Below are 26891 nucleotides of genomic sequence, written 5' to 3' on the forward strand. Positions count from 1 at the left end.
ATCAACCTCCGTACTAAGTGCATTTTCTTTTAAGTTCAATAGATGCTGCAAACTCAACTTGTCCAAAACTAAGTTCACCACGCCCCATCTCTCTCACTACCCCTCCCCACTACCTCCCTGTTCCGTTTCCTTTCATTCTTTTGTCTCAGTGACTGCCACAAGCCAGTCACCCAATCCAGAAGAAACCTGAACAAGAGTCATCACAGCCCCTCTCTTTCACTCACCCTATACTTGAGTCATATAGACGTTCCCTCCTTAGTGTTTCTCCTCTACATTCCCATATCTTCATTCCTACCATCCTGGTTTATTTCAGGGTTCCATTTACTTTTGCCTAGACATATGACACTAGTATCTTAACTGGTATCCATGCCGCAAGTCTTATTCCCCTCTAACTCACCCTCTATTCCGCTACCTTTCTAAAGTGCATATTCTGTACCTGTGGGAGAATTGAGATTATATTATATATGGATAATCAGACTCTAATAATTCAACAAAGTTTTACAAGGAATTATGCTCTGTCAGGCATTGTACCAGTCTTTGATACTACAGAGATTAAAAAGACAGTTATGAGTACGAGGAAAGTTTTCAATTCTGATCCACTCCTTCTCCATCCTCCCTAGCCAATCTCTAGTCTCCTTACCGCAAACATGTCAGTCTTTACTGAGTACCCATTACATATGTGTATATATATACATATATACACGTATATACGTATTACATATTACCCATTACATATATAGATATATATATTACATATTATCCTATATATATTAACCAATATATGTATTACATATTTATTATATTTGTAATATATACACATATATACATATATGTATTATATATTACATACATACATATTACCCATTACATATATGTGTGTGTGTGTGTATATATATCACTAAGTACATTCTTTCATGTATGTATCCTATTTAAGTCTCTTGAAATACAGAGCTGGCTATCCCCATTTTGGAGATAATAATACTGAAGCTTAAAAAAATCAACCCATTCAAAGTCATACAGCTAGTAAAGGCAGAGTAAGTTCAACCCAGGCCTGTCTTAACTTCAAGGTCCCTTCTTTTGCTCTACCATCCTATTACCCTTTTAACTGGAGTTATCATCCACATTTCATTAATATTAAGGTTAAACTAAATACGCTGCCTCCATTTATAATAAATAAAACCCCTTAGTAAATAGTAGCTATGAACATTTCAAAAGCCAGAGAGGAAAATTTAGTTTAAATTGTGAATTACATATTGACTCTGTAATTATAAATGAGCTATAAGGACTTGAATGACAAAATCCAAATCTTTAGGTGATACATAGATTTTAGACATGGGAAAAATGGCAGGAGGATTTATTATGGTCTTCCTTTTATAATCTTTTCCTTTACCTTTCTTCCCACAGCTGCTGGGGCTGCTTTTGCAGCATTTATTACTTTTGGGTAATTAGTTATACCAAGTTCACCATATCTTCTACAGGAGTGGGAGGATGAAGGAGAGAGGAAAATATGGGAAGAGAGCCTGCACACAATGTGAATATATGACAATTTGGTAGTCAGGCCTATATTACTCAACTTATGAATGACTTAGATTCACAAATGGTCACCCCTATTATTACCTTTTCCTACTCACCATATAAAGCTCCTCCGTCACTACCTTAAGAGAAGGGAAGGGGAAAAAAGCATTTTGAGAAGTGAAAGGGTGAAAGGCATGGAAGCACGAGAATAGTTTAGTGGTACAATTAATCTCCTTGTTCCCCAACCCTAAAGATACAGCCTATTGAGGAGACATGTTTTATTAAGCCCAGATAACCCATACACTAGCTAAATGTGTTCTATTCACTTTGCTGTATTTTCCAATAATCTAATATTTAAAGATCCAACTGTGTTAAAGAGCATTTTACCTGAGAAGGAGTTGTTTGCATATTAATGTACATGAGTTTAAACCAGACATCCAACATCTGGGTAAATCCACTGTCCTGAATGAACAGAAGCGAATCACTTAGAACTTGAAGTTCTTTGGCAGAGGGCAAACTCTTAACTAAGCATGACCACATCAGATTCTTAGCATAGCAAGATACTGGGGGTCTAGCAAGAAGTACATTTGACAGCAGGAAAAGACTAAAGAAAGGTAGGTAGGAAGATTTCATAAGAAAATGCTTTACAGTATTCTTTCTTCAGTCTTCCATCTTGCTTCCATAATTTAGGCTAGTACTAAAGAGTAATTCAGCAATATACTAATAACATTATGAGCTAAATTAAGGTTGGTTTGTTTACCCTCGAATCATACCCACCATCTATAGTACTTATAGATGTTTATTTAGAAATTTGTTCTAAGTTCCATACAACCAATTTTATGTAGAGACTCTGGGAACATAACCTGTGAGTTACAAATCAGCTGTGCAAAAAAGACTTACCTGAAGTTGTCAGCTTTGTACTGACTACGTGGTATCTTTTAATACTGTTTACAGAGTAATTCATGGTAAGACTTTGAAAGATTTTAGATTGGAGAAAACATAATCATCTTCTATTCCTGGCCCAGTTCTGTTATGCACTTGGGCCATTGTTCTAAATGTTCTAGTGTACATTTTTAATTTAACTTTTTAATCTTAGAACAAATGAATGTTTAACGAAGAAAATTTAGAGAATATACGTTCACCAAAAAAGGCAAAGAAAGGAAATTAATACCTGATCCCATTACCCAGTATTACTCTTCTTCCATTCTTCAATTCTCTGTGTGTACAGTTCATATGTGTGGGAGTATATGAAAACAGAGGAATCATAGTCTTATTTTAACTTTTCTTTTTCACTCAGTGTGTCATAGATATCTGTCTATATTATTACATAGTCCTCTGCAATATCATTTAAATGCCTATATATTATTCTCAGTATAAAGTTTAATGTTATTTATTTATACAGTCCTTTGATGTCAGATATTAGGTTGTACCTAACCTTTCTTAATTATACAGTGAACACCTGTATAACTAAATCTTGGCATATACCCATAATTATTTGACGTATCTTTAAATTTTTATTTTATCCATTTTATGACCATTTGTTGAGTGTCTGACATATACAAAGCTATGTTGATAGCAGAGATGAAGTGGTAAATAAAACAACTGCTGTCCTCAACTGTTGGTAGGCATGTAAAACAAGTTTTCAAACAAGTCGTATCCTCAGCAATTAGAACAGTGAGTGTCAGCACATGGTAGCTATTTAATAAATGTCAGGTGGTAACAGAAAAAGAGAGAGAACGGAGTCTGACCTGAATATGAAACTGGTCAAATCTAGAGATTTCTAATTGGCACAAATTGGTGTGAGTTTATAGGGATACACTCCTTCTAAGCACCATCCTATTTCTACCTTGAATATGGAATAGTAGATGCCCTAGTATTCCTTTCTCCATGGCTGGTTAAATAACCTGTAAGTCTCCTTTTGTCTTCCTAGGCAACATGAGCTACTACTGTTTCCGTAATATGGGGAAGAGTCTATAGTAAATGAGGAAGTTTGAATAGGTAAATGAGTAGAGTATACTCTAAGTTCCAGCCAAGATAATCATGGCCAGACTTGGTTAAAATAGTCATGATTTGAGCACATAGCTTCTTCTCTATTTTTCTCTTTTTTTTTTCCTTTGCCCTTTCCTCTCTTTCCTGATAAAATTTCTTAGAGAAATTGCTATTTTTGTTATTTAAACAGGGAGGAAAAAGGATTTGTTTCTATTAAGTCAAGGTTGTTTTCTTTCCTACCAGCCCATAAGCTCATTGAAGGCTAGGATGTTGAAGGTGTGTCTTGGTAACCTTTTATGCATGGTACTTAATAGGGATATATCTCCTAGATTAGATAGCCTTGCCATTTTTTTCTATACCACCCTCTTTCCATGGAACCTAGAAAATATACAACTGTCCAGAAGAATCTTATAGGGTCCCTTCACAGTGAGTCCAAAAACCTTAGCCATAGGAACAGACCAGAAAGTATGGCACTAACAACAGAATTGCATTAGTGACTGAGACACATCCCCCAAAAGGGCACAACTAAAGCTTTATGGCTGAGATAATTCGTTTTATATTTCTGAAGAAAAACATAAAATGGTAGAGGGAGTAGCATTCCAAATGGATTTATGAAGCCTCTAATTTAAAAAGTTGGGGAGCTGCTCCCTCAGGCTTAAATAAATGATGTTATATATTTACCTCTTAAGTATAATAGGCAGTAATCATGATCCAAATACACAGAATCCACTTAGGGAAGATTTCTTAAAATCTGCGCATTAATTGAATTTATATCATGTCTAAAACTGATTTTAACTATCGAGCTGTTTATATTTTTACATCAGTTTTAAAACAGCTTGGTAATGTAGCTTCCAACTGCTGACTTAGACCTTCTAGCCTTGCAAGGCCTGAAGGGCTGAGAAATTCCCATAATTATGGAAAGAGTTCCCCCTTCTGGAAAATTGCCATCACAGAGCCTGCCCCACTCAAATCATGCTGGGCTTGCTTGGCTGTGTCACAGATTGGTGTTTTGGATTTGAATTGCCTACTTCTGTTGCTGCCAATTTGTGAGGCTGCCTCTTCACATTAAAGCATGAAACAGAAAGGGAGTAAGCACTGAGATAGCAAACTGAATTCTATAAGACTGGCACATTTAAAAGGGGTTTATCAATCACTTCACAGTCTAGTGATTATTCGGGCAAAGCCCAGTGTTTTACATCTTCTAGTATGTGCACTAAACATATCCTAACATCTTAGTATTTACCTAATGTTCTAAAAGCAGAGATTTCTAACTGTCAGGGATCTAAATTTAGATCCAAATTTATTTAGTTCTTGTCATCTTTATAAACTGCCTTTCTTCTCTTATGAAATAAATACTTTGGCTCAAAATGTAAAGTTTTAATTTTTGAGTCAACTAATAGATTTATTTTCTGATAGATTTCTAAATAGATGTATATATTAAGAGAAGTCTCTCGTTTTCTATTGGCCAAGCAAAAATATTCTACTTCCCAAATGTGTTTGACAAGAGATTCTTCCCACTCTCAGGAACAGACATTCTTGGTGGCTTGCCTTTCTCACCCTTAAGAGTTATTACAGTTAATGTTACTCATTCTTCTTAAAATGACCTCTAGGTATTACTGTACTTTTAGAAATTATTTTCCTACTTAGGAAGTAATCTCCTCCAGAAAGCCTTTCCTGATTTTCCCATGCCAATTCTGATCATTCTGCCCCACTCAACATTTATACATTTTACCTTTATATATATTTTCATTTTAATTAATGTATTTGAATTCAACCAGTAATACTAATTTCATTGCTTATTTCATTCATTTTCCTATATTTTTGTCATATATTTTCTGTACTAGCTTATAAACTTAAAGACAGGGACCATGCTTTCCTCTGTCTTTCCATGACTTTATAGTGCCTGAACACCCAGTGGAACCAAAGGACTATGTGATGGCTTAAATGTAGTATGGAGTTTAATTCAGTACATGAAATAGATGCGCAGAAAACACATGTAGTTGCGGAATGTATCCTTGACCTCTGATGAAATTAGTATATGACTGGTGTATGTCCAGAACTGGGGTTTTTGTTGTTTGTTGTTGTTGTTGTTGTTGTCGTTGTGCTCTTGGTATGATCAACTGGCATTATTTCTTAATCTCCAAATCCTAGAATTTTTCTCACTTTCCCACTGTCATCTTCACTCATCTTAAAATGATACAGCTCACAGTTGGTGTAACAGATGAAACAGGAAACTAATTAGCAGCTGTTGTCCATCTGTGTGTTTATATTAAATATTTTAAAATAAAACTGCATTTGCATTCTGAATGCTGTGTCTGAAATCCATAAAATCTAAACTTGGGTAAAGGCTCTGTCTTGGTTTTGAATTTTATAGTAGACTGCCTGATAAAGGGAAAAAAAATTATGTCAGAGTCAAGATTATAATAATTTAAGGCCAACACAAACTTTAAAAAACAAAAAAGTCTGAACTGAAGGTGGGCTCCCAAAGCCCTCTGAAATCTGAAAAGATGTTATAGTCAAAAGATATCATACCTTCTAGAATTATTCTACTTTCATGGAAATTGAAGTATATAAAGTATTGAGAAAGCTTCTCATGAATACTTCTCTTGCATTCTCTGAGATTTATTTTGAGATATGCTTTACCTTGCTCTTTTATCTACTTTCTGTTGAGTTTAGGCTTCTTTGATGTCCAATTAAATTACAGTTAAGTTAGAATTCCAGGGAAAGTATAGTTATTATTATTGGTAGCCATTTCCCAAGCTGAAAGTGAATGTCATAGCTTTGGGAGGAAAAGTGCCTGTTTTTGGTTTGGTTTGGTTTGGTTTGGTTTGGTTTGGTTTGGTTTGATTAGGTTTTGGTTTTTTTACTCAAGTCAAATAGTCAAATGCTCCTAATGTTCAGAAAGTGAGAGAAAGAAAAGTCTGATCTGCAAGATGAGTATTATATTTCAGTGCTTGTAGTCAGTTTCTCCCTCTCTGCTTCAGTCTATATGTGAAAAGAAAATAACATTAATTTCAGTTATTTCCATAGGACTGCAGTATCTTAAAATTGAAAGGAACTTCTGATGTTAGCTAAATCCAGTCTTTCACACAGTGGAGGAATTAGAGAAATTTCTAACAGCTAGCCATCAGGTTTTTGTTTGATGCTTTTAGTGAGAAAGATCTTATTTGCATTATGAGGCAGCTCATTCTATTGTTGAATGGCTGTTGTGGTGAGGATGTTTTTGCATTACACTGAGCCAAAGTCTTTATCCCTGTTTCTTCCATCCATTAGCCCTAATTCTGCCCTCTGGACCAATACCAAGTAAATTTACTCCCTCTTCTATATGACAACCTTTCAAAGAAAGTACTATTTATGATTATATAAATGCTAAGTAGTATCTTCTCTTCCATCTACAGACAGTATTATTATATTACATTATAGTTGTAATAGTGGTACACTCTCTATTCCCAAAGGTACTATAGATTGAGTTGAGGCCAGGGTTAATTCAGTTTATTTATTGAGTGCCTACGATGTGCAGGGATTTGGCAGGGCAATCAAGAAGCCTAGATAAAATGATACCTTGTCTTCTGAGAGAGCCATACATTATATCAAATTTACAAATTTGACTTTTATCACAATTTGTTGCCTCTCATTATCCTTTTTAGTTCTTTTAACTTAAATTCCACTTTGACATTAATATTCCAGTCCTGATTTTTTTTGCTTATTTACACTTGGCTGGTGTCTTTTTGCCCTATCAGTGTTTTTCAGTCTTTCATTTTTTAGTGTATCCTTTGTGAATGACATTCAAATGAAATTTGAGCTTTTTTTAAAAAAAAAAGCCTCAATTTTGCACCAGCCTTAAATTACTATAACACTGATCCTGATATAAAGTTTATTTTGCTGTACCATGAAGTTTGCTATAAATTATTCCCTTAATGTTTTTTCTTCCATCTTATTTTTGCAATGTATTCAATTTTGTTATTTCCTCCTTGTCCTTTTTCCTCTTGTTGGTTTGATCCAGGTACTATTTGTTTCCTTTTGCCCCCTTACTATTTTGGAAGAATTGCTATACTTTACCATTCTCCTTATACTTTCCTTCTAATTTCATATATTCATAATCAAATATACACTTCTCCACTATTCTTTCCACCATTATATTTTTTAAAAGATGTTAACTATATCCCTCCTCCAAGGCATTCCTATTTCCTCTATGTGTCCCTATACCAGTGAACTTTCACTTTCTCCATCTCCTCCAATCCCTAAGCTTCTAGATATTGCTGAGAAAATGCTTTGAATTCTAAACTACTATTAAGTTCTCTTTTACAGTGTGTTTCTACAACTTTGGGGAAATCCATTTTTAGTACATACATTGTAATTTCCCAGTTTATCTGATCATTGTTCATTTAGATTTAGCTGTATAGTTTTATACATGTGTTTGTAAATGTATTTCAAAAGTGCTTCCTCTCCTTTCCATCTTCCCCTATCTCCAGCAGATTCCCTGAGGGGCACAGAGCCGGACTAGGGGCTCAATTTCATGACTCTGAGATCATGACCTGAGCCAAAATAGGGTTGGATGTTTAATTGACTGAAGTATCCAGGTGCCCCCATTCCTTTGAGATATTTCTTAAAAATTTTTTTTAACAAACCCTTGTGTCGAGGGCTGACTTTCAATAGATCGCAGCGAGGGAGCTGCTCTGCTACGTACGAAACCCCGACCCAGAAGCAGGTCGTCTACGAATGGTTTAGCACCAGGTTCCCCACGAACGTGCTTTGCGTGACGGGCGAGGGGGCGGCCCCCTTTCCGGCCGCGCCCCGTTTCCCGGGACGAGGGGCTCTCCGCACCGGACCCCGTCCCGACGCGCGGCGGGGACGGCGGGGGACCGGCTATCCGAGGCCAACCGAGGCTCCGCGGCACTCCTTTGAGATATTTCTACCACTTAGTCTTTCAGGCCACTAATTGGGTTTGTATTAGGCACTATATTCACCTTCATCTGCTAAATTTTTAAACTTGAAAATCATGTTTTTCATAGAACATCCTTTTAATGGTATAAGCCTGTCTCCATTAGTGCTTTAACTGTTTGTTGTTATTGTTGCTGAAATTATTTATTTCCCCCAGCAGTTTCAGTCGAAGCTATCTTAAATTGTGCTTCTTCTTCCACCCTCCACCTGCTGGCTTCTTAGATTGCTGGTATTTTTCTTTGCCTGCTGAGAGTTCTATTTATTCTCAGCCCTCAGGAAGCTGCTAGGGTACTGTGGCCCTGATGTTAACATAGTTGTAGTGGAAAAAAGGATCACAAATGGTAAAAGGCACAGAAATCACAACTCATGAACTGGAACACACCAGCAGCAAGCTGCCAGTGTTCCATTAAAATACAAAAGAGAAAGAAAGAGAGAGAGAAAGGAAGGAAAGAATGATACCTTTGTGCTTAAAGTGGATTCCACTCACTTCAAGTGGTTCAAATCAGTGAATGTTAGAGCTAGAAAAAACATTTGTCCAAATGTTCTTATTATACAGATAAGGATAATGAGACCCCAAAAAGTGATGTTTGCTTTTCAGAGTCCTCTCAGTTAGCAGTAGAGACAAAACGGGTTCTAGACTTTGTGACATTCGGGGCTTCAAGTAACAGTTCTATTTTCTGTCACCTAGTCCTTAAATTTTTAACATTTTGTACTAAATCAGCTCTCTTGTAAAATGGTTTTATATAATATTGGTACTCTAAGAGAATGATGGGTAGGTACTTAATAATTTAAGTGAAAAGGGATAAAAGTGCTAGTAAATTAAGACTAATGCTAGTATTCAGTTATCTTTAAAGAAATGGTTAATCATTCAAATCTAATTAAAACTGTAATTGTTAATGAAGGAAGAATTATCTCTTTAAGATGTGCTGCTCTTTGAGAAAAGGGAAGCTACTGGCATCTAATCCAGCATCCCCTCAGAGGCAATGGTGAGAAGATAGTTCAAACTTGAAAAGTACAAAATGTCAAGTTTTTATGATTCCTATTTAGCAGCCACCAAACAGATTTATATATTTAGATAAAAAATGATAAACAGCTTTTATCTGAAAGCATCCTGTGTATAACAAAGTATCTTTCACTATGTGAATATTACAGTAGTTTCAAAGAATAGTAAAGTGAACAGGAGGTAACCTTGAACCTTTCACTACCTCTGTGAACCTCAGTGCCCTTTCTTGCCCTGCCTACCCCATAGAGTTGTGAAATTAACACATACCGGTGAAAGTGTATTGTTCTTTTAAAATGTATTCTTTTAAAGTGTATTGTTCTTTTAAAATTTACTTTTTAAAATAAAAGTAAAATGTCATTACTTTTATTTCTTAAATATCTAATGATCTAATATATACAAAGTAATGTAAAAAGATATGTAATATACATAAGGTCATATATAATAAAAGATCAGATCATAATGTTTTAGTTTTACTCTCCCATCTTTGAGAAGATTAGTATACCATGCTCTATTTAACAAAACTGAGAAAATCATGAATTCTGTAATATCCACAATTATAATCCTTGCTATCTATTCCTTTATCATTATTCAGAGTAATTGCTTTGTTTTATAAAGCAAACTTGTTTTATTTCTTTAAAGTAAACAAATGAGGGGAGAGGGAATATGAAGTAAATATGGGAAAATATTAGTGTTCATCAAATCTGAAAGATGTATACATGGCTGTTATACTATTCTGTTATGTTGGAAATATTTTTGTCATTTGAAATATAATATGAATCATAAAAAAGAGCAAATTTATGACTTTATAAGTCATAAAAAAGAGCAAATCATAAAAAAGAGCAAATTTATAAGCCCTAAAGTTATGTTTAATCAAAATCTTATTTAGTTTCCATCTGAATATAGGTTTCAGAATCACATTTGTTTCATTCCCCAGAATTATACTAACATGTCCATACATACACTTTTCTAGTCAACATAAATAGATTCTCACTTTTTGCCTTAACATCCTCTATTTGATATTTTTGCACAAGGGCCCATTCTCATGAGACTTTTCCTTATATGACATGTCATACTCCTGAAAAAACTAGACAATCAGGCTGCTTAGTCAGTTGGATGGAATAAACACTTAATGAGAATCAGAGGCTCTGGTTCTAGCTCTGCCACTTACTGCTCTACCTCACCTTTAAAACACAACTTTGGGGATGCCTGGGTCACTCAGCTGGTTAAGCATCTGACTCTTGATCTCAGCTCAGGTCTTGATCTCTGGTTGCTGGGCATGGAGCCCATTTAAAAAAAAAATATTCCTTTACTCTAATACCTTTTTTCTATAAAACAAGCATATTACCTGTTCAATCTACCTCACAGACTTATTGTGAAGCAGTAGTTATACTATGCAATATAAATGAAGTTATAGATCCTTTCACTGTTGTCATACATTTGTACCTGACCCTCTACTAAGCCATGATTTCTAACTAGATCCCAGAGACCAGAAATATGCAACAGAAAGTAAAGTCAAGGAGAGAGGCAGAAGGAGATAGAGAAGAGGAGGACCAAACAATGCACCCAGCTGTGATACCCAACACAATGACCCCCCCCAAAAAAAGCCTTTCCAACTTTGAGATTCAGTGATTCAGTGAATACACCAGACACAGAGTAAAAGCAACATTGAAAATATTATTTGAATACAAAAAGGCATAAAAAATCCCTTTTAGTTTATTTCTGTAAGTTATAAAAGTTCATATGGAGAGCTTATGTCTCTGCAGTTTTATAAAATAGGGAAAAAACATCTTCCAAGATAATGTAGAAACAATGAATAGGAAAAAGTATCACTGAAATGTATGTTTATTTGCATCATCAGCTGGCGTGTCCCAGGACCTTTATCCACCTACAAAGATTAATAACATGAAGATGTGTATGTCACTACTGCTGTCACTTTACCATAATCCTCTAGAGTTGACATGATATAAGTTACATATTGTGAAATTGGTGAAATTAGCTAATGTCTCTTTGTACTAATACAAAATTATATTTTGTTAATAATATTCACTGTCCATTCACCCAAACTACGTTCCACATTATCCTACATTTGTATTTTTCCATTTATTCCATTGGCCAGCTATTTGGCTCAGACTGATTAATAATAATATCCAGCAAGGCAAGAGGCCCTGAGCTCTCAACATGCAGTGATTATGCATATCTTACAGTATTTCAACACAACGGAATAAGTTGCTATCTTTTTCACTAATGCAAAATGAAAAAGATTAATGAAGAATCTATACAAAATACTTAATTCAAAATACTTTAAAAACACCCATTACTGAATATAATTCTTCTAAAATGTTTGCTCAACCAGTTTAACTTTGAAAGGGATTTTTTAAGTTGTTTTGTTTTGTTTTGTTTTGTTTTATGTTTTACACATAGATCCTATCTTTATTAAATACCTGGGTTCCTTTTTAGCTGCATAAGCAATAAAGTGGATGATTTTAAAGAGTTCCTATGTTTGTAGTTTGAAGGCCATGTGAGCCAGTTTTCAGACTTCTACGTGTGGGTCTTCTCCTTGGAAGCTTGCTCCTCAGAGCCGAACAACCCCCGGTATACTTACAGACAGGCCAGTACTTGAAAAGGAGAATTTTATCCAGATCCAGTGAGATAACCAACTAGTAAATGAAACTATTAGTCTGGAACCAGGTTTAGCTTGCTATTGAGCCATTTGGACTTTCACATACAGTTCTGAATGTATCTAAGGCCCAATCTATGATTTTCTTCTGTGTTACTCATGAATATTCTCCTAAATAAAAACTACTAAGCATGTTAAAGATGAAGTTTGCCAAGTTGTTAAGTATGTTTATATAAGCTTCTGTACAGCAGTAATAACAACTAACCTTTCTTTAAAACTTAATTTGTGCTATATACTATTCCACAAACTGTTTTATATGTATTATGTCACTTAATGCTCAGAACAACCCTATATTATCTCTACTCTATTGATGGAAAGCTTAGGCAAAGAGAAGTTAAGCAACTTGTCCAGGGTTCTACATCTAGCAAATAGTAGCACCAGGATTTAACTTCAGGTAGTCTGACTTCAGAATTTGTACTCTCGATCTCTGTACTATGTCATCTCCCAACTAGCTTATCTCTTCTAGAGCCTTACAGAGCCAAAGGTAGCCTTTCACATGAATCTCAAGGTTCTTTTTTCTTTTTTCTTTTTTTTTTTTTTTTTTTTAATTTTTATTTATTTATGATAGTCACACAGAGAGAGAGAGAGGCAGAGACATAGGCAGAGGGAGAAGCAGGCTCCATGCACCGGGAGCCCGACGTGGGATTCGATCCCGGGTCTCCAGGATCGCGCCCTGGGCCAAAGGCAGGCGCTAAACCGCTGCGCCACCCCAGGGTTCCCTCTTTTTTCTTTTTTTAAAATATTTTATTTACTTATTCACAAGAGACACAGAGAGAAAGGCAGAGACACAGGCAGAGGGAGGAGAAGCAGATTCCATGCAAGGAGCCTGATGTGGGACTCGATCCCAGGACTCCAGGATCACACCCTGAGCCAAAGGCAGACGCTCAACCACTGAGCCACCCAGGCGTCCCTCAAGGTCCTCTCCTTACCTCTGTCATCCCTGGTTAAAAAGGGAAATGATGTCCTAGTTACAGATCTTTTCTCCTCCACCCACTTTCCCTTCTCCTCTCTCCCTCCCTCCCCCATTAAATAGTACATTAAGATAAAGGGACATGAAAAAAACTTCACCACTAAGAGTGATTTGGGGGAATGTATGCTATCTCATTGAGATATCCTTTGATTTCAAGTTACAAAAAAACATTGAGGCTAGCTTAAGCAAAGGAGGGGTTTATGGGAAGATATAGGGTTATTTCATGGAACCCAAGAGCCAAACAGTCCTCTAGAGGGACTAAACACAAGAACTAGAAAAACAGAAGCTAGGATTACTCCCTTTTTAGATGTACATGTTAGAAGTCCACGGAGGAGAAAGAGAACCACAACCACCCCTCCCCACACATAGGAAGTTCTCAGAAAACAAGGGTGTAGGCTAGATAGGTATTCCTTAAAAGGCTCCCTTTCTGTCATCTGAAGGGGAGTGCAAGTGCAGTGTACATTACCAGTACCTTTGTACGAAATTCAAATAGTAACTACAAAGTCCTTTTTAGCTAACCTTTGCCTTCTATCCCCCTATAAGCCCTCATGCCTCACACTTTGGTTTTTTCTTCAATTCATCAATCTCAAGTTATGCCTTTGTAACCCTTCTAACATCCACAAGATTGACTCTTGATTTTGCTCCATCTCTTCTTCCCGGCCTTTGACCTGTGCAATCAAAGGGCCTATAAACTGGTCTTTTCAGTTCATTATCAGGAATCTGCCTAGTTTCAATCCCTAATATTCATCCTATCCTTTTAGCCTCTCTCTTCACTCTAGACACTGAAGCTACATCACAGGCTGATCCTCTTGTTTACAAGGCTTTTTCTCAGTCTTTCCCCCTGAAAAAGTCTTGCCTATTTCTCAAGGCCTAACTTAAGTCCTATTCCCTATACCTATAAAGAGTCTTAAATGACCTGTCCCAACACCTAGGGTCACCAACCATCTCCATTTGCCTGAGATTTCCTAGGACATGTGACTTTCAATACTAAATTTGGGATTATCCAAGGCAAACTGGGCTGGTTAGACACCTACCAGCACCTCAATGTCTTCCCTCATTATGCTGCCTTGTTAGAGCGGTAAGCCCCATGAAAATACCAGTAGCCACTACTTCCATATTTATAAGGTTCTTTCTCTGCAATAACAGTTATGCTTCCATTGGGCAGAGACCATTTTTGATTCTCACTTCATACAGAATATAGTGCTATACCCCATGTTAATGCCTACTCAGTGAATAAAATGGTCTAGTTTTAAGTTGGCATTTAAATATCTAAAATTTTTTTCTAGTGGATAATTAATTTGTCTTTATTTTTTTCCAGCCCAGATGACTTACTCAATGCCCTGAATGAGGGTATCAGTCGTGCTGATGTCATCATCACATCAGGGGGTGTATCCATGGGGGAAAAGGTATGAAAAAATGGGGCTCATGAAAATTTATCCACAGTAATGTCTTTGATTAACTGTAGTCTGGTAGATATCTGTTATCTATAACCAGACCTGCACAAATCTGAAAATCCGTAGGGCTTCAGATATTTCTGGGCATTCTAAAAGGGTTGCAGTGTGAGTAGATCAGAGGGCTGACCTCAGGAATAGCTTAGAGAATCCTGCAACTTGCAAAATGATTTTCATGTTCCCTTGAAGATTTCTGTTTCTTTGCTTACTCTACGAAAACATTAGGGTGTCCTTTATACATGATATTTACCCAAGATCCTGTCCTCCCCCACCACATATTCTGAACCTAATAAAGAACCCTTAGCCCCTTACAGGGAAGAAAGACAGGATTAGGCATTTCATTGCCCTTTTTGACAAATAATAATGATCATAATCATAATAATGATGACAATATAATACAAACATATATATAAGTGTATAAAGGATTTTATAAGACTAAATATATTTGCATAAAGTTTATGCTTAGTCCTTTAAAAATCACAATTTCAGTGTCTCAGTATCATTAAGTTTGTATCTTAATGAAATGTGTTGGTTCATGATGATTATTGGGTACATTGAATAATATTATAAAAGCAAAATATACTTTACTACAATAACCAACCTGATGTTTTAGTTCAAAAATATTTCAGAACATAAAATATTTTTTCAGCCTTTATTTTTTTATTTTTTTTTATTTTTATTTATTTATGATAGCCACACAGAGAGAGAGAGAGAGAGGCAGAGACACAGGCAGAGGGAGAAGCAGGCTCCATGCATCGGGAGCCCGACGTGGGATTCGATCCCGGGTCTCCAGGGTCGCACCCTGGGCCAAAGGCAGGCGCCAAACCGCTGCACCACCCAGGGATCCCATTTTTCCAGCCTTTAATCCCTTTCCATTTCTTCTTTTTTTCATATTAATGACTAATTGAAAAGTTACAAAAATATTGTCATAATAGCAGTTTTTACCAAAATTCAGATTTTTCCAAGAGCATCTTATACACATATATGATTATTCTTGATCTCTGCCCTATATAGCTATTAAAATAGATTAATAGCTAGATCTTATACACATATATGATTATTCTTGATCTCTGCACTATATAGCTATTAAACTGCCTAAATTTATAACCTATTTGTCAGAATTTAGTAGTATGAACAGCGAATGCCTACCTTTCATTCACAACTAGGTTTAGAGTGTTAAAAATAACCCTTCAGCGGGCAAAAACCATAGAAGAAAAATAGAGAATCTCAGTCCAAAATGTCCATTTCATATTACATCCAGGAGTGAAGGTGTTGAAGTGTGGGTAGTATTCTCCTTATAGCAGACAGATTGCTAGGCTAGTCTTCCCTCAAAGTCTCATAGAAGTCCTTAGCCCTATGTAGAGCAAATTGCTGCAGACGTCTTCTGAGATCACAAAGCCCAGAGCTGAGATCTGCTTTATAGTAGAGCTACGAGAAGTCATTTTCAGCCTGTCTGTTTTCATTACCATCAAACTGCCTGTGGTGCTCTGAATAACACAAGAGCAAACCCTGAAGTTAAGAATACTTAAATGTTAAATTTGTTGCTTCCAGGGAGTATTTCATGTATAATTTATCTTAGTTGATAATGAGCTTAATTATGGGACAGTACCTATTTGGCAAACCTGAAAGTTATCTCTTCCAATACTTCTGAAAAGGCAACAAGCTTCTAACATACATAGGTTTGGCAATTGTGGCTCAACTATGGTAAAGATAGAATACTTCTCAATGTTAGACTTCTTTATTACTGCACTAATGGCCCTTCTACAGTTGTCTCTCTCAAAATCTTTTCCTATCTCCACCTCCCTCTGCCACAAAGTGTTTATTTTTTATAAAACACTGACAGTTTCAAGTAAACAAGCAAAAATTTTTGCTCTGAAAACTAAAGAATTATATGCATTACTATAAGTTTTCTACAACCGACAGAATTGTAAAATACCTCAAAGACAATGAAAGGTGCAGATAACTGAGAAGGATACACTAGATTGGACAGCCAGTGATTTCTTTTTTTTTTTTTTTGCCTACTTGAAAGTCTCTTAATTTTTCCTGACAATGTCCCCCTTCCACCTCATATGATCAAAATAATCAAAGAGATCATTATTGATCACAAAAAAAGGCTGTTCTCATAGGCTTCCCCTGATTATTTAACAGCAAAAGTGTCAATTAACTACAAAGGCCTCCATCAGTTTGTTTTACAAATCTAGAGCCATAAAGCAATAGAATATTAAAATTAATCAACAATATTCCAAATAAATACAATAAAATATTCTTATTATTTCATTCAGTTTTATGTCATTCTTGTTCTGCTAGATCCTGGGTTAGCATTCCACTTTCATGAAGCCATCTGCTTCTATTCTAAAGGACTCTGGGATTCCTGACAGAGTCTACTGGTACTACATAAAAGTTATCTAAGCTATATCACCTCAGGTGCCTGTATCCAAGAGACTATTCTTTGAAATATCAATAGTTCAGAGTACTTATGATAGTCCTTTTCCCCAGTATTCTGAATCTTTGTGGCAGGCACAAACTATTTACTGTAGCTTTTAGGAGAGCCCTCAAGCAACCATTAGAGTAAAACAGAAACTTTACAAAGATGACAGATACTTAATGGCTGTACTTAATTCATACTGTAACCAATAATATCAGAAGAGAAGATAAGTAAAATTCTCTATTCAGATACAATATATAACTATATCATAAAAGTTTTGATGTGTTTCCCCTGAGGATGCAAACATATTATGGACAGCATTGTCCATAATGGCATTGGCATTGGCATTGTCAAATCTCCAAACACATCCCATAAAGCACACAATTTATGAAATATTTATAGTGACATGTGACATATATAGATTTAACCCAGGGCATGCTGAGCACATCTCTTCTCAGATATGATGGCAATTCCCCTCACATGAAACTCTTATAATAGTAACATATCAAACAAACCTAATTATTTCTAACATCTCCTTTTGTAAGATGAAAGAAAAAATCTTTGTGATTTTCTAGAGAGCCTCTAAGAGATTTCAAAGATAGTTTTAGGTGTAAAAGATATTCTGAAATTTTTACTTTTTACTAAATTTAGGTCTGATCTTTAGAAGGCAAAATCAAAAGAGTTGTCAAAAAAGAATTGAGTTCTCAATTAAGATAGGATCATGGGTACCTGAGAAACAGTACTGCTTACCTAATTTTTCAAAACAACAATAAAATATTTGGAAATAGGCACAGAAAGTAACATGATTGTAAATAATCTTAGCTCATTTGTAAATGATGAAACTTTGGTCTTTATTTTTTCCTTAAATAAAGACAAAATAAACAGAAAGCACAAAAGGGAGATTACACAAAAAGAACAATTTGAGTTTCATGGGAAAAGTATTAGTTAATAAAGAAATAAGTTGACCAAATTTGAGTGAACTTACTAAAATTTTAATATGGTTCTCAACTTCATTTTTTTTATTCTTTTTATTGGAGTTCGATTTGCCAACATATAGTATAGCACCCAGTACTCATCCCGTCAAGTGCCCCCCTCAGTGCCCATCACCCAGTCACCCTGTCCCCCCACCCACCTCCCCTTCCATTACCCCTTGTTCATTTCCCAGAGTTAGGAGTCTCTCATGTTCTGTCACCCTCTCTGATATTTCCCACTCATTTTCTCTCTTTTCTCCTATAATCCCTTTCACTATTTTTTATATTCCCCATATGAATGAAACCATATAATGTTTGTCCTCCGATTGACTTACTTCACTCGCATAATACCCTCCAGTTCTATCCACATTGAAGCAAATGGTGAGTATTCATCATCAGCTTACTTTTACACACAGATATTATAAACCAAGGCAAATGAAAATCTCTTTCAAAGTTTTGTTCTTTATTATGTTATTTTATATTTTGGGTTTTTTGGGGTTTTTAAAAAGATTTTATTTATTTATTAATGAGAGACACACAGAGAGGCAGAGACACAGGAAGAGGGAGAAGCAGGCTCCATGCGGGAAGCCTGATGCGAAACTTGATCCCAGGACTCCAGGATCACGCCCTGGGCCAAAGGCAGATGCCCAACCCTGAGCCACCCAGGCATCCTTGTTATTTTATATTTTGAAACAAACTGCCACTTTACTTTAGCACAAAGAGTGGGCCCCAGACCACAAGGGCCCCTAAGACCCTGTAAGAAGGTCTACAATGTCAAAACTACTTTCATAATAGAACAAAGACTTTATTTGACATTTTTTTTATTCTCCTCCTTTCATGAACATACCATGATTTTTTCTAGTGGATACATATTGTATGATATCTCATCAGACTCAATGCAGAAACAAATAAGAGGATCCAACTGACCTCTGTTAAGCCAAACATTAAAGAAATTTTCAAAATTATAAAAACAATGTATAAAAAATAGTTACTTATATTAACATAAAATTGCCTTGTCATTGCTATTTCCAAATGAAACAAAAATTTTAAAAATTTTTTTAGTTTTTAGTTTGTAATAGAGTAAATATCTATTAGACATAACCCACATAAACAAAAGCCCTGGGGATCCGTATAAATTTTATTTTAAGAGCACGTAAAGACCAAATATTTTGAGGGCTAGACTTAAAAACAAAAATACTCCTTTTCCTTGAAAAAAAGAACAAAGTTACACTTCTCTATCATTATTATTCCTAGAGTAATTGTAACACCCATATTTCATTATAATGTTTGAGAAAATAATTTTTATTTCACGGTGAAAACTATAGATAATTGAAAAATTATATGTAAGCATTTGAGCAGATTACCAAAGTTCATAAACACATGAATATAACTTTGAACAGCCACATACATCCCTTTTGTACTTTCTTAATATAGTAAAGAGGAACAAACATATTAATTAACATGACCTAAAAGATATAGCTTCTCTCTAGCATATAAAAATAAGAAGCAAAGTATATTAACTTTAGAACAAAAGTATGGATGGTCCTCAATTTACAATGGTTCAACTTAATGAATTTTCAACTTTACAATGGTGCAAAAGTGATATGCATTGGTAGAAACCATACTTCAGATTTTGAATTTTGATATTTTCCCAGGCTAGCAATATGTAGGGCAACACTCTCTCATGATGTGGAGCAGCCACAGTGAGCTGCAGCTCCCCGTCAGCTACAATCACAAGGGTAAACAGCTGATAAACTTACAACCTTCTATACCCATACCTGTTATTCACTTTCAGTATAGTATTCAATAAATTACATCATATATTCAGCACTTTGTTATAAAATAGGCTTTGCAGAAGTGTTTTGTAATGTAAATGTTTTGAACATGACTAAGGTAGGCTAGGCTAAGCTATGATGTTGGGTGAGTTAGGTCACACATTTTCAACTTCGGATATTTTCAGTTCACAATGGGTTCAGGAGGTAACTCCATCATAAGTGAAGAAAGATCTATATATTAACTTAAAATTATGCTTAGTTATCAATGACCCAGTACTCTTACATAGAAATCATCTAGGTGTCTGATAATTATTCATTAATTAAATATCAGTTCAATAAGATTTTGTTACTTAAAGATCCTGAAAACTATTTTCAAGCTGGCATACCACAAACATAATTACGATTGAAATTTAAAGTTTGAATCGTCAGAAACGATTCAATTATATTGTACCCAATTTTACATTTTTAACATTCTTAAAATATTTTTTAAAAGATTTTTTAACTTACTCATTCATAAAGGACAGAGAGAGAGGCAGAGACACAGGCAGAGGGAGAAGCAGGTTCCATGCAGGGAGCCCGACGCAGGACTCGATCCCGGGTCTCCAGGTTCACGCCCTAGGCCAAAGGCAGACGCTCAACCGCTGAGCCACCCAGGCATCTCTACATTCTTAAAATATTGTATAGGAAAAGCACAAGCTTATTTAATGAATACGCCTATATAAGTGTAGGAAAAAAAAAACCCCAGCAAAATAAAAAGTATTTGCCTAATTATACTTCACACTGATAAATAAAAAGAACATGCTGGGCTTTCTTAATAACTAAAACTAGTGTAATTTGCCAAAGATTTACCTTAACTTTGTGATCTTTGATTCTTAAAATTATAAGAATACCTTTTAATGTAGCTCATTGAAAATATAAGTTAAATTTCCTTATTATCTGGTAATTTTAGGAAGATTCTTCTTATATAATCTGTTTATAAAATCTTTTAAGAAGATTATTTTTATATAAGCATTTATTTAAGTCTATGAGAACAGAGCACCTTTAATTTAAAAGACAATTACTTTGATGTGTTTTTCTTCTTTCCCCTGGCAAGCAAATTTTATTGTGGCCCTAAAATGGGGGCTCTTCTCTCCAGATCTGAAAATGGAGAGTTGGGGTTTTGGGGTTTTTGGATTGCTCTCTGCCAACACCTCCATCACATTCAGACTCAGATGAAGAGGGTTTGAGTAGGAGGATTATGATAGGAGGGAGGCACCCTGAATCCAAAGTACACCCTGAGGAAGGTCCATTCTGCTTCGTGGTCTCATAGGCATACGATTTATGAATACCTTCCAGAAGTAGGAAAACATTTCACACTCACGAAATGAGATAAATGTCTTTCTGGATCACAGACACATAGATACTTCAACCACAGGTCACAAATAAACACAGAAACAAAAATAACTTACCAGTCTACAAATAAAGAGCTGTTTTCCTTCCTAGAGGTCACAAAGTTCTTGATTGGTTTAGGCTCAAAATGACAGTAAGACAAATAAACGAGAAAGATTAATAAGCCATATTCTCTGTCTTCTCTTACCTGAGAATAGACCGCAATCATCCACTTATAGAAATCATCAGACTTTAAAACCAAATTCCCAACAATGGCTGCCACAATGGGGAATATCTTACTGGCCATGCACAGAAGAAAAATAGAATCAAAATCAATAAAGGGAACAAAATTACAGAAACCAAAAGTTAGCAGAGTTCCCATTTTATTGCTGCTTGGTATTCACTCCAAGAACCTAGGAGAAGTCTGCCCAGGTGTAAACTACCTATAAAGTGCACTTTTCTAGCAATCACGTTTACGTGGCTCCATAAGATAGATCAATGGGGCATCTCAGTGGAGCGTCCAGAACTAGGAACGTATAATTTTTTATAGATAAAATCATGAATTTCATATACATATAAAATAAACACATGTCAGAGATTTTATTTAATTCATTAGTTAATGAAGTAACCAATAAGATATTATAACTGGTTCAAAGAAGAATTCAAAGAACACACACAGAAAATCAGGAATACTGAGGTAAATTTGCTAATAGATGCAAAACTGCTTTAAATCCACAGGCAAATAATCAATTATATCTCCACAGACAGAATTAATTTGCATTTCTTTGAATACTAATCTTACTTACCATCAGTTTTCTACAGCTTATTTTTTTAAAGTTTTTAGTTTAATTCCAGTTAGTTAATGTACAGGATTATATTAGTTTCAGATATATAGTATAATGATTCAACACTTCCATACATCACTCAGTACTCATCACCACAAGCATACTCCTTAACCCCCATCTCCTGTTTCACTCATCCTCCCACTCACCTCCCCTCTGGTAACCATCAGTTTGTTCTCTAGAGGTAAGAGTCTGTTTCTTGATGTCTCTCTCTCTCTCTTTTTCCCTTTGTTTGTTTTATTCCTTAAATTCCAAAATAAGTAAAATCATATGGTATTTGTCTTTTTCTGATGGACTTATTTTATTTATCATATACACTCTAGCTCCGTCCATGTTGTTACAAATGGCAAGATTTCATTCTTTTTAGTAGCTGAATAATATTCCATTTATACACCTTAATTTTTGTAAAATAGCTCAAAAATGATGAAACACACAAATAAACCAGAAGGTTGTGCTACACTGGACATCCAGTAATCTTTGTTAACAACTTTAAAGTTTTTCACAATTTGTCTAATGTTGTTTGTTCTTACCTGAGTTGAGGAAAAACTCTTGTTTCTTAACCCATTGATTTTTCTTCTTTCTATCTGACTCTAGCTTTCAGAATATCAGACAGAGATCTTTGCTGCCTCTATAGGTAAACAAAAACAAGAACAGTGGTAATTCTCAGCCTTCATGGCTGTGTCTGGTACAAGCTTTCCACCTGTCACAAAAAAACATGAGCATTAATGTTCAAAAAGAATAAAAGTGAACATTTTTAACAACAGAGAGGGTTTTTTTTTTCAAGAAAAATAAAATACTTTCATTCATTTAGCAAATGTTACAAAGCAGATTTGTAAAGAAAATCTGCTTTCCAAACTCTGTGTCATAACCTTTAAGGCCCAGCAAGTGTGGCCTCTGCCTGTCTCTCCAACCTCATGTTATGCCTTTTCCACTCATTCACTACCTTTCATTTTTTTCATGCATTCTTTACTGCTTTAGAAGCTTCAGTATGTACATGCCTCTGCCTGGAATTCTCATCTCCTCACACATCATATGCCTGAATTCTTCTCACCCTCACCACCTCTTTTAAAATGACCTTTCCTTATTCTCCACCCACCCGTTATTCTCTATTCTAGCACCTGCTTATTTCCTTCATAGCATATAACACACTTTATAATTATTTTATTTGTTGGTTTACTTACTTTAGGCTGTCTTCATTGGTAAAATTCAACAGAACATCTTTGTATCAGGGACCATGTCTATTCTTGCTCACCATTAAAATATCTCTAGCACATATGGAATTTGTGATATATAATAGGTTCAAAAATATTTGTTGAACTAAGAAATGAATGAATGGTATATGCTATTCACTAGGGATTTGTCATACACACACACACACACACACACACAAGGTTTGTGTAGTTCAGTAAAGAAAACATAGCAGTTATCAGGGAATTGCAGTATAGCCTAGGTGTGTGATATCAGAAGGACATAGTATTATAAGGGCACATAAGGTCTGGAGAGTTCTGCTTCTACTATGATATAGTAGCTTATTTGGACCAACCCTTCCACCAAGAACAACTATAAAAGCTATATAAGGGCTCCCTGGGTGGCTCAGTGGTTTGGTGCCTGCCTTTGGCCCAGGGCATGATCCTGGAGTTCTGGGATTGAGTCCCATATTGGGCTCCCTGCATGGAACCTGCGTCTCCCTCTGCCTATGTTTCCGCCCCTGCCCCCCATGTCTCTCATGAATAAATAAATAAAATCTCTAAAAAAAAGCTATATAAATTTTTAAAAAATATTTTAAGGAAGAAAAAAGAAAAAGCAGGTGTCTGAAGAGAAAAACCTAGACAACCAGGATTCAAGGCACCCAAGATCTCAGAGAAAAATGAACCACAGAGAAGTAACACTAGAATTCTTCACCATATTTTTCCTCAACACATTTATTAATTCCTAAGCCAAGGGAATGGGAGGATGTGTAATGATTCAAGAGACCAAAAAGCCAACCATAGTAGAGTAGCTAAGAGGCTAAGAAAATAAACAATTTTTAGCAGTCTTTGGAGTTTGGAGCCTGCAGTGGAGAAAGATGCCTGGCAAGTATCTCAGGCTCTTGGTTTAAACCCTTGAAGTTCTCGAGGAATAAAGACAAACTGGAAATATACCAGCCTTCACAAAGACTGAAATTGAGCATCAAATTATGTCAATCTCTGATTAGGTCAGGCAATCTTTAATTTACTTTAGGTAACTGCCAATGGAAATTAAATCCTTTCTGGAGAAATATATCATCATCTAGCACCTCTTTAATTTTTTTCACATTTAATGTTTGGGCTTCAGGTTTTAAAGTCACCAGACATGCCAAAGATAGGACAAAATCACTAAAATTAAGAAAGAGAAACAAAATGAAACAACTCTAAAAGTGATACTGATGTTTATTTTGTCTCATGTGAAATTTTTAAAACTATAATTAATATTTTTAAGAAAAATAAAGGACAAAATGAAGAATTTCACTGGAAAGCTAGAGTCTATTCATTATATTCAAAATTTTAGAAAAGGGATGGAAAATATGGAAAAGAACATAAAAGACATATGGAATATGGTAAAAGGTCTAACATGCATGTAATTGGAGTCCAGAAGAAAGGAAAGAGTGTGACCAGAAGCAATATTTAAGAGATATTGGTAGAGTTTTCCAAAACCAATGAAAGACATCAAGCCAGAAATTCAAGGAGGTCTGTTAATGTCAAGATAAATACAAAAAACAAAAAGCTCATACCTAGGTAACCATAGCAAAACTACTAGAAAACCAAGGCAAAGAGAAAGTCTTGCCAGAAGGATACATTACCTTCAAAGGACCAACAAATAAAACTAACAAATGATGTAAACAGAAATGATGGAAGTCAGAAAACAATGGAATAGCATTTGTAAAGTGTTGAAAGAAAACAGCTGGTGTAAAACTGTATATACAGCAAAAAATTCCTTCAGAAATGAAGATAAAATAAAGACATTTTCAGCCAAATAAAAACGAAGCACAGTTGTGTACTAAAGGGAATTTTTTAGTCAGAAAGATTGTGGAGGTATGGAAATGCAGAAAGGACTAAGGAGCAAAAGAAAGTTCTATGTGGTTAAATGTAAATGAATGTTGATTGTATAAAATAATAGTGTCTTATATGAAGTTAAAATATGTTTATATATAAACATTGTATATTAAATTATACAGTATACATTGTATAGTATATAAAGAAATATATATAATAGTTGAATACGTATATACACACATATACATACATACTTAAAATGTATATAGAATATTTGGTACTTTATAGCACAAAAAGCAGAGAGGAATAAATGGAGTTAACATGTTTCAAGGTTCATGCATTGCCAGGGAAGTAATAAAAATATCAAATTATAGTGAACTATAATAAGTCAAGAATGCATATTTTAACCTTTGAAATAACCACTAAAATAATAAAAGAATGCGTAACTAACAAGCTAATAGAAGGGAAAGAAATTAAAATAACAAAAAAGTGATGAATTCAAAAGAAAGCACAAAAGAAGAAAAAATGAAATAAAAACAGAAGTAACAATAGAAAACAAATAGTAGGGTGATAGCTTTAAACCCAAATATGGCAGAATTTATATAAATGTAAATGGACTAAGGCCTCCAATTAACAATTGTCACTCTGGATTGTAAAAAAATTATAAATTGTATCATGGTAATAAAAGACCCACTTTATATAGAAAGACACAACAAATTGAAAATAAAAGAGTAGAAAAAAAGTTATGATGAAAGCCAGCTGGTGTGGCTATATTGCGTCAGAGAAAATTAAGGTAAAAAAGGATTACAAGATATTAGGAGGGACATTTCATATATTTCAATGGATTGGTTCATCAGAAAAATACAGCAACTCTAAATTTGCATGTAATAATATAGCCTCAAAATAAAGATAAGAAATCTATCATCCAGCCTTGGGAATTAAGGGGAGGCTGAGGAAATGACTGAGATTGAAATAAGGGGTGGAGAGAAGGTAGAAAGAAAGAGTATTCCAGACAGAAGGAAGAACATTTTCAGAGACTGGGAGCAAGAAAGTCTTAGAAACTAAGTGATATAATCTTGCTGGAATGGAGAGAGAAAAAGAGAAAGAGGGATGAGAATGGAGAAAGAGAGAGAGATTGAAATTGAAAAAGAGGAATGGGGTTGGATGGAAAGAGAATTGCCGGATAAGAGTAATGACTGGTTAAAAGGGGGTTAGAAAATACAAGAATCATAGATACAATCTTAAAAAGATGAGGCTTTTTCCTGGAAAACGGGAAGTTTTGAAGTATTATATGTGACTTGATTAGATTTGTTTTTCAAGAGATGTTTCTTACTACTATGGGAGGAATGAATTCGAGGAGGACAGGACTACTGGCAGAGACCTATTTCAGTAATCCAGATGAGATGATGTTCATTGAGGCTGTAGAAATAGAAGGGAACAGATGTTTAAAATAAAGTATCCTATGCTTGTAAAATATTTGAAATTTTAGTGGGTTACTAGACTTACTCTTAGATTAAAACAAGAAACTCAACAATAGACCTAGGAGTTAAGAAATTTTTAGGACTAGTTTTTTTTCTTTATGTCTACAAAACCAACTGCATGACAATGTTGTCTTTCTTTTCCAAAAGTCAAGTTTTGTCAAATCACTGTGGATTGGTTATAACTTTAGGTTGGTTGTTTTTGTTGGCAGCATATAAAATTGGAACAATTAAAGTCTCTTGACTATCTGTTTTAGAACTCCCTCCCTATTTTTTATTTTAGTTGACTTATTTAGATTTGGCAGTGTGGGAAAATGTCCAAGTCTTTTCTCTGAGAATGGTACATTATTTTGAGTCAATTAAGGAGAAAAACGTAGTACACATACATGTGGCTTTCCTGACCTAGTCCAACTTCTTAAGCTTCTTGTTTGTTAACATCCTTTCTCAAACACAAAATTCTGTATTAAAAGAGAAA

At 35.1% G+C, this 26891-nt stretch overlaps 1 protein-coding gene and 1 long non-coding RNA gene across 38 annotated transcripts in view; one reads left to right on the plus strand and one right to left on the minus strand.

Annotated features, from left to right (window-relative positions):
* Nucleotides 1-26891, plus strand: part of GPHN (gephyrin) — a 625629-nt gene that overhangs the window by 576214 nt on the left and 22524 nt on the right. For all 16 annotated transcript variants that reach the window (XM_072838965.1, XM_072838966.1, XM_072838969.1 and 13 more), the window contains one exon: nt 14414-14501. In XM_072838965.1, the coding sequence (XP_072695066.1) occupies nt 14414-14501 (88 nt within the window). The remainder of the gene's footprint in view (nt 1-14413; nt 14502-26891) is intronic.
* Nucleotides 1-26891, minus strand: part of LOC140640129 (uncharacterized) — a 142984-nt gene that overhangs the window by 85652 nt on the left and 30441 nt on the right. For 3 of the 22 annotated variants that reach the window (XR_012036788.1, XR_012036789.1, XR_012036786.1), the window contains exons 4-7: nt 22458-22555; nt 22077-22170; nt 21294-21384; nt 21166-21195 (exon numbers count right to left, since the gene is read on the minus strand). This is a non-coding gene — a long non-coding RNA (uncharacterized lncRNA). Of the gene's footprint in view, nt 1-11175; nt 11334-18143; nt 18872-20224; nt 20385-21165; nt 21228-21293; nt 21385-22076; nt 22171-22457; nt 22556-26891 lie in introns of those variants that run through there. The other 19 variants (XR_012036792.1, XR_012036791.1, XR_012036803.1 and 16 more) reach the window with 17 other exon arrangements.

Source organism: Canis lupus, chromosome 9 (assembly GCF_048164855.1).
Source record: "Canis lupus baileyi chromosome 9, mCanLup2.hap1, whole genome shotgun sequence".
NCBI lineage: Eukaryota > Metazoa > Chordata > Mammalia > Carnivora > Canidae > Canis > Canis lupus.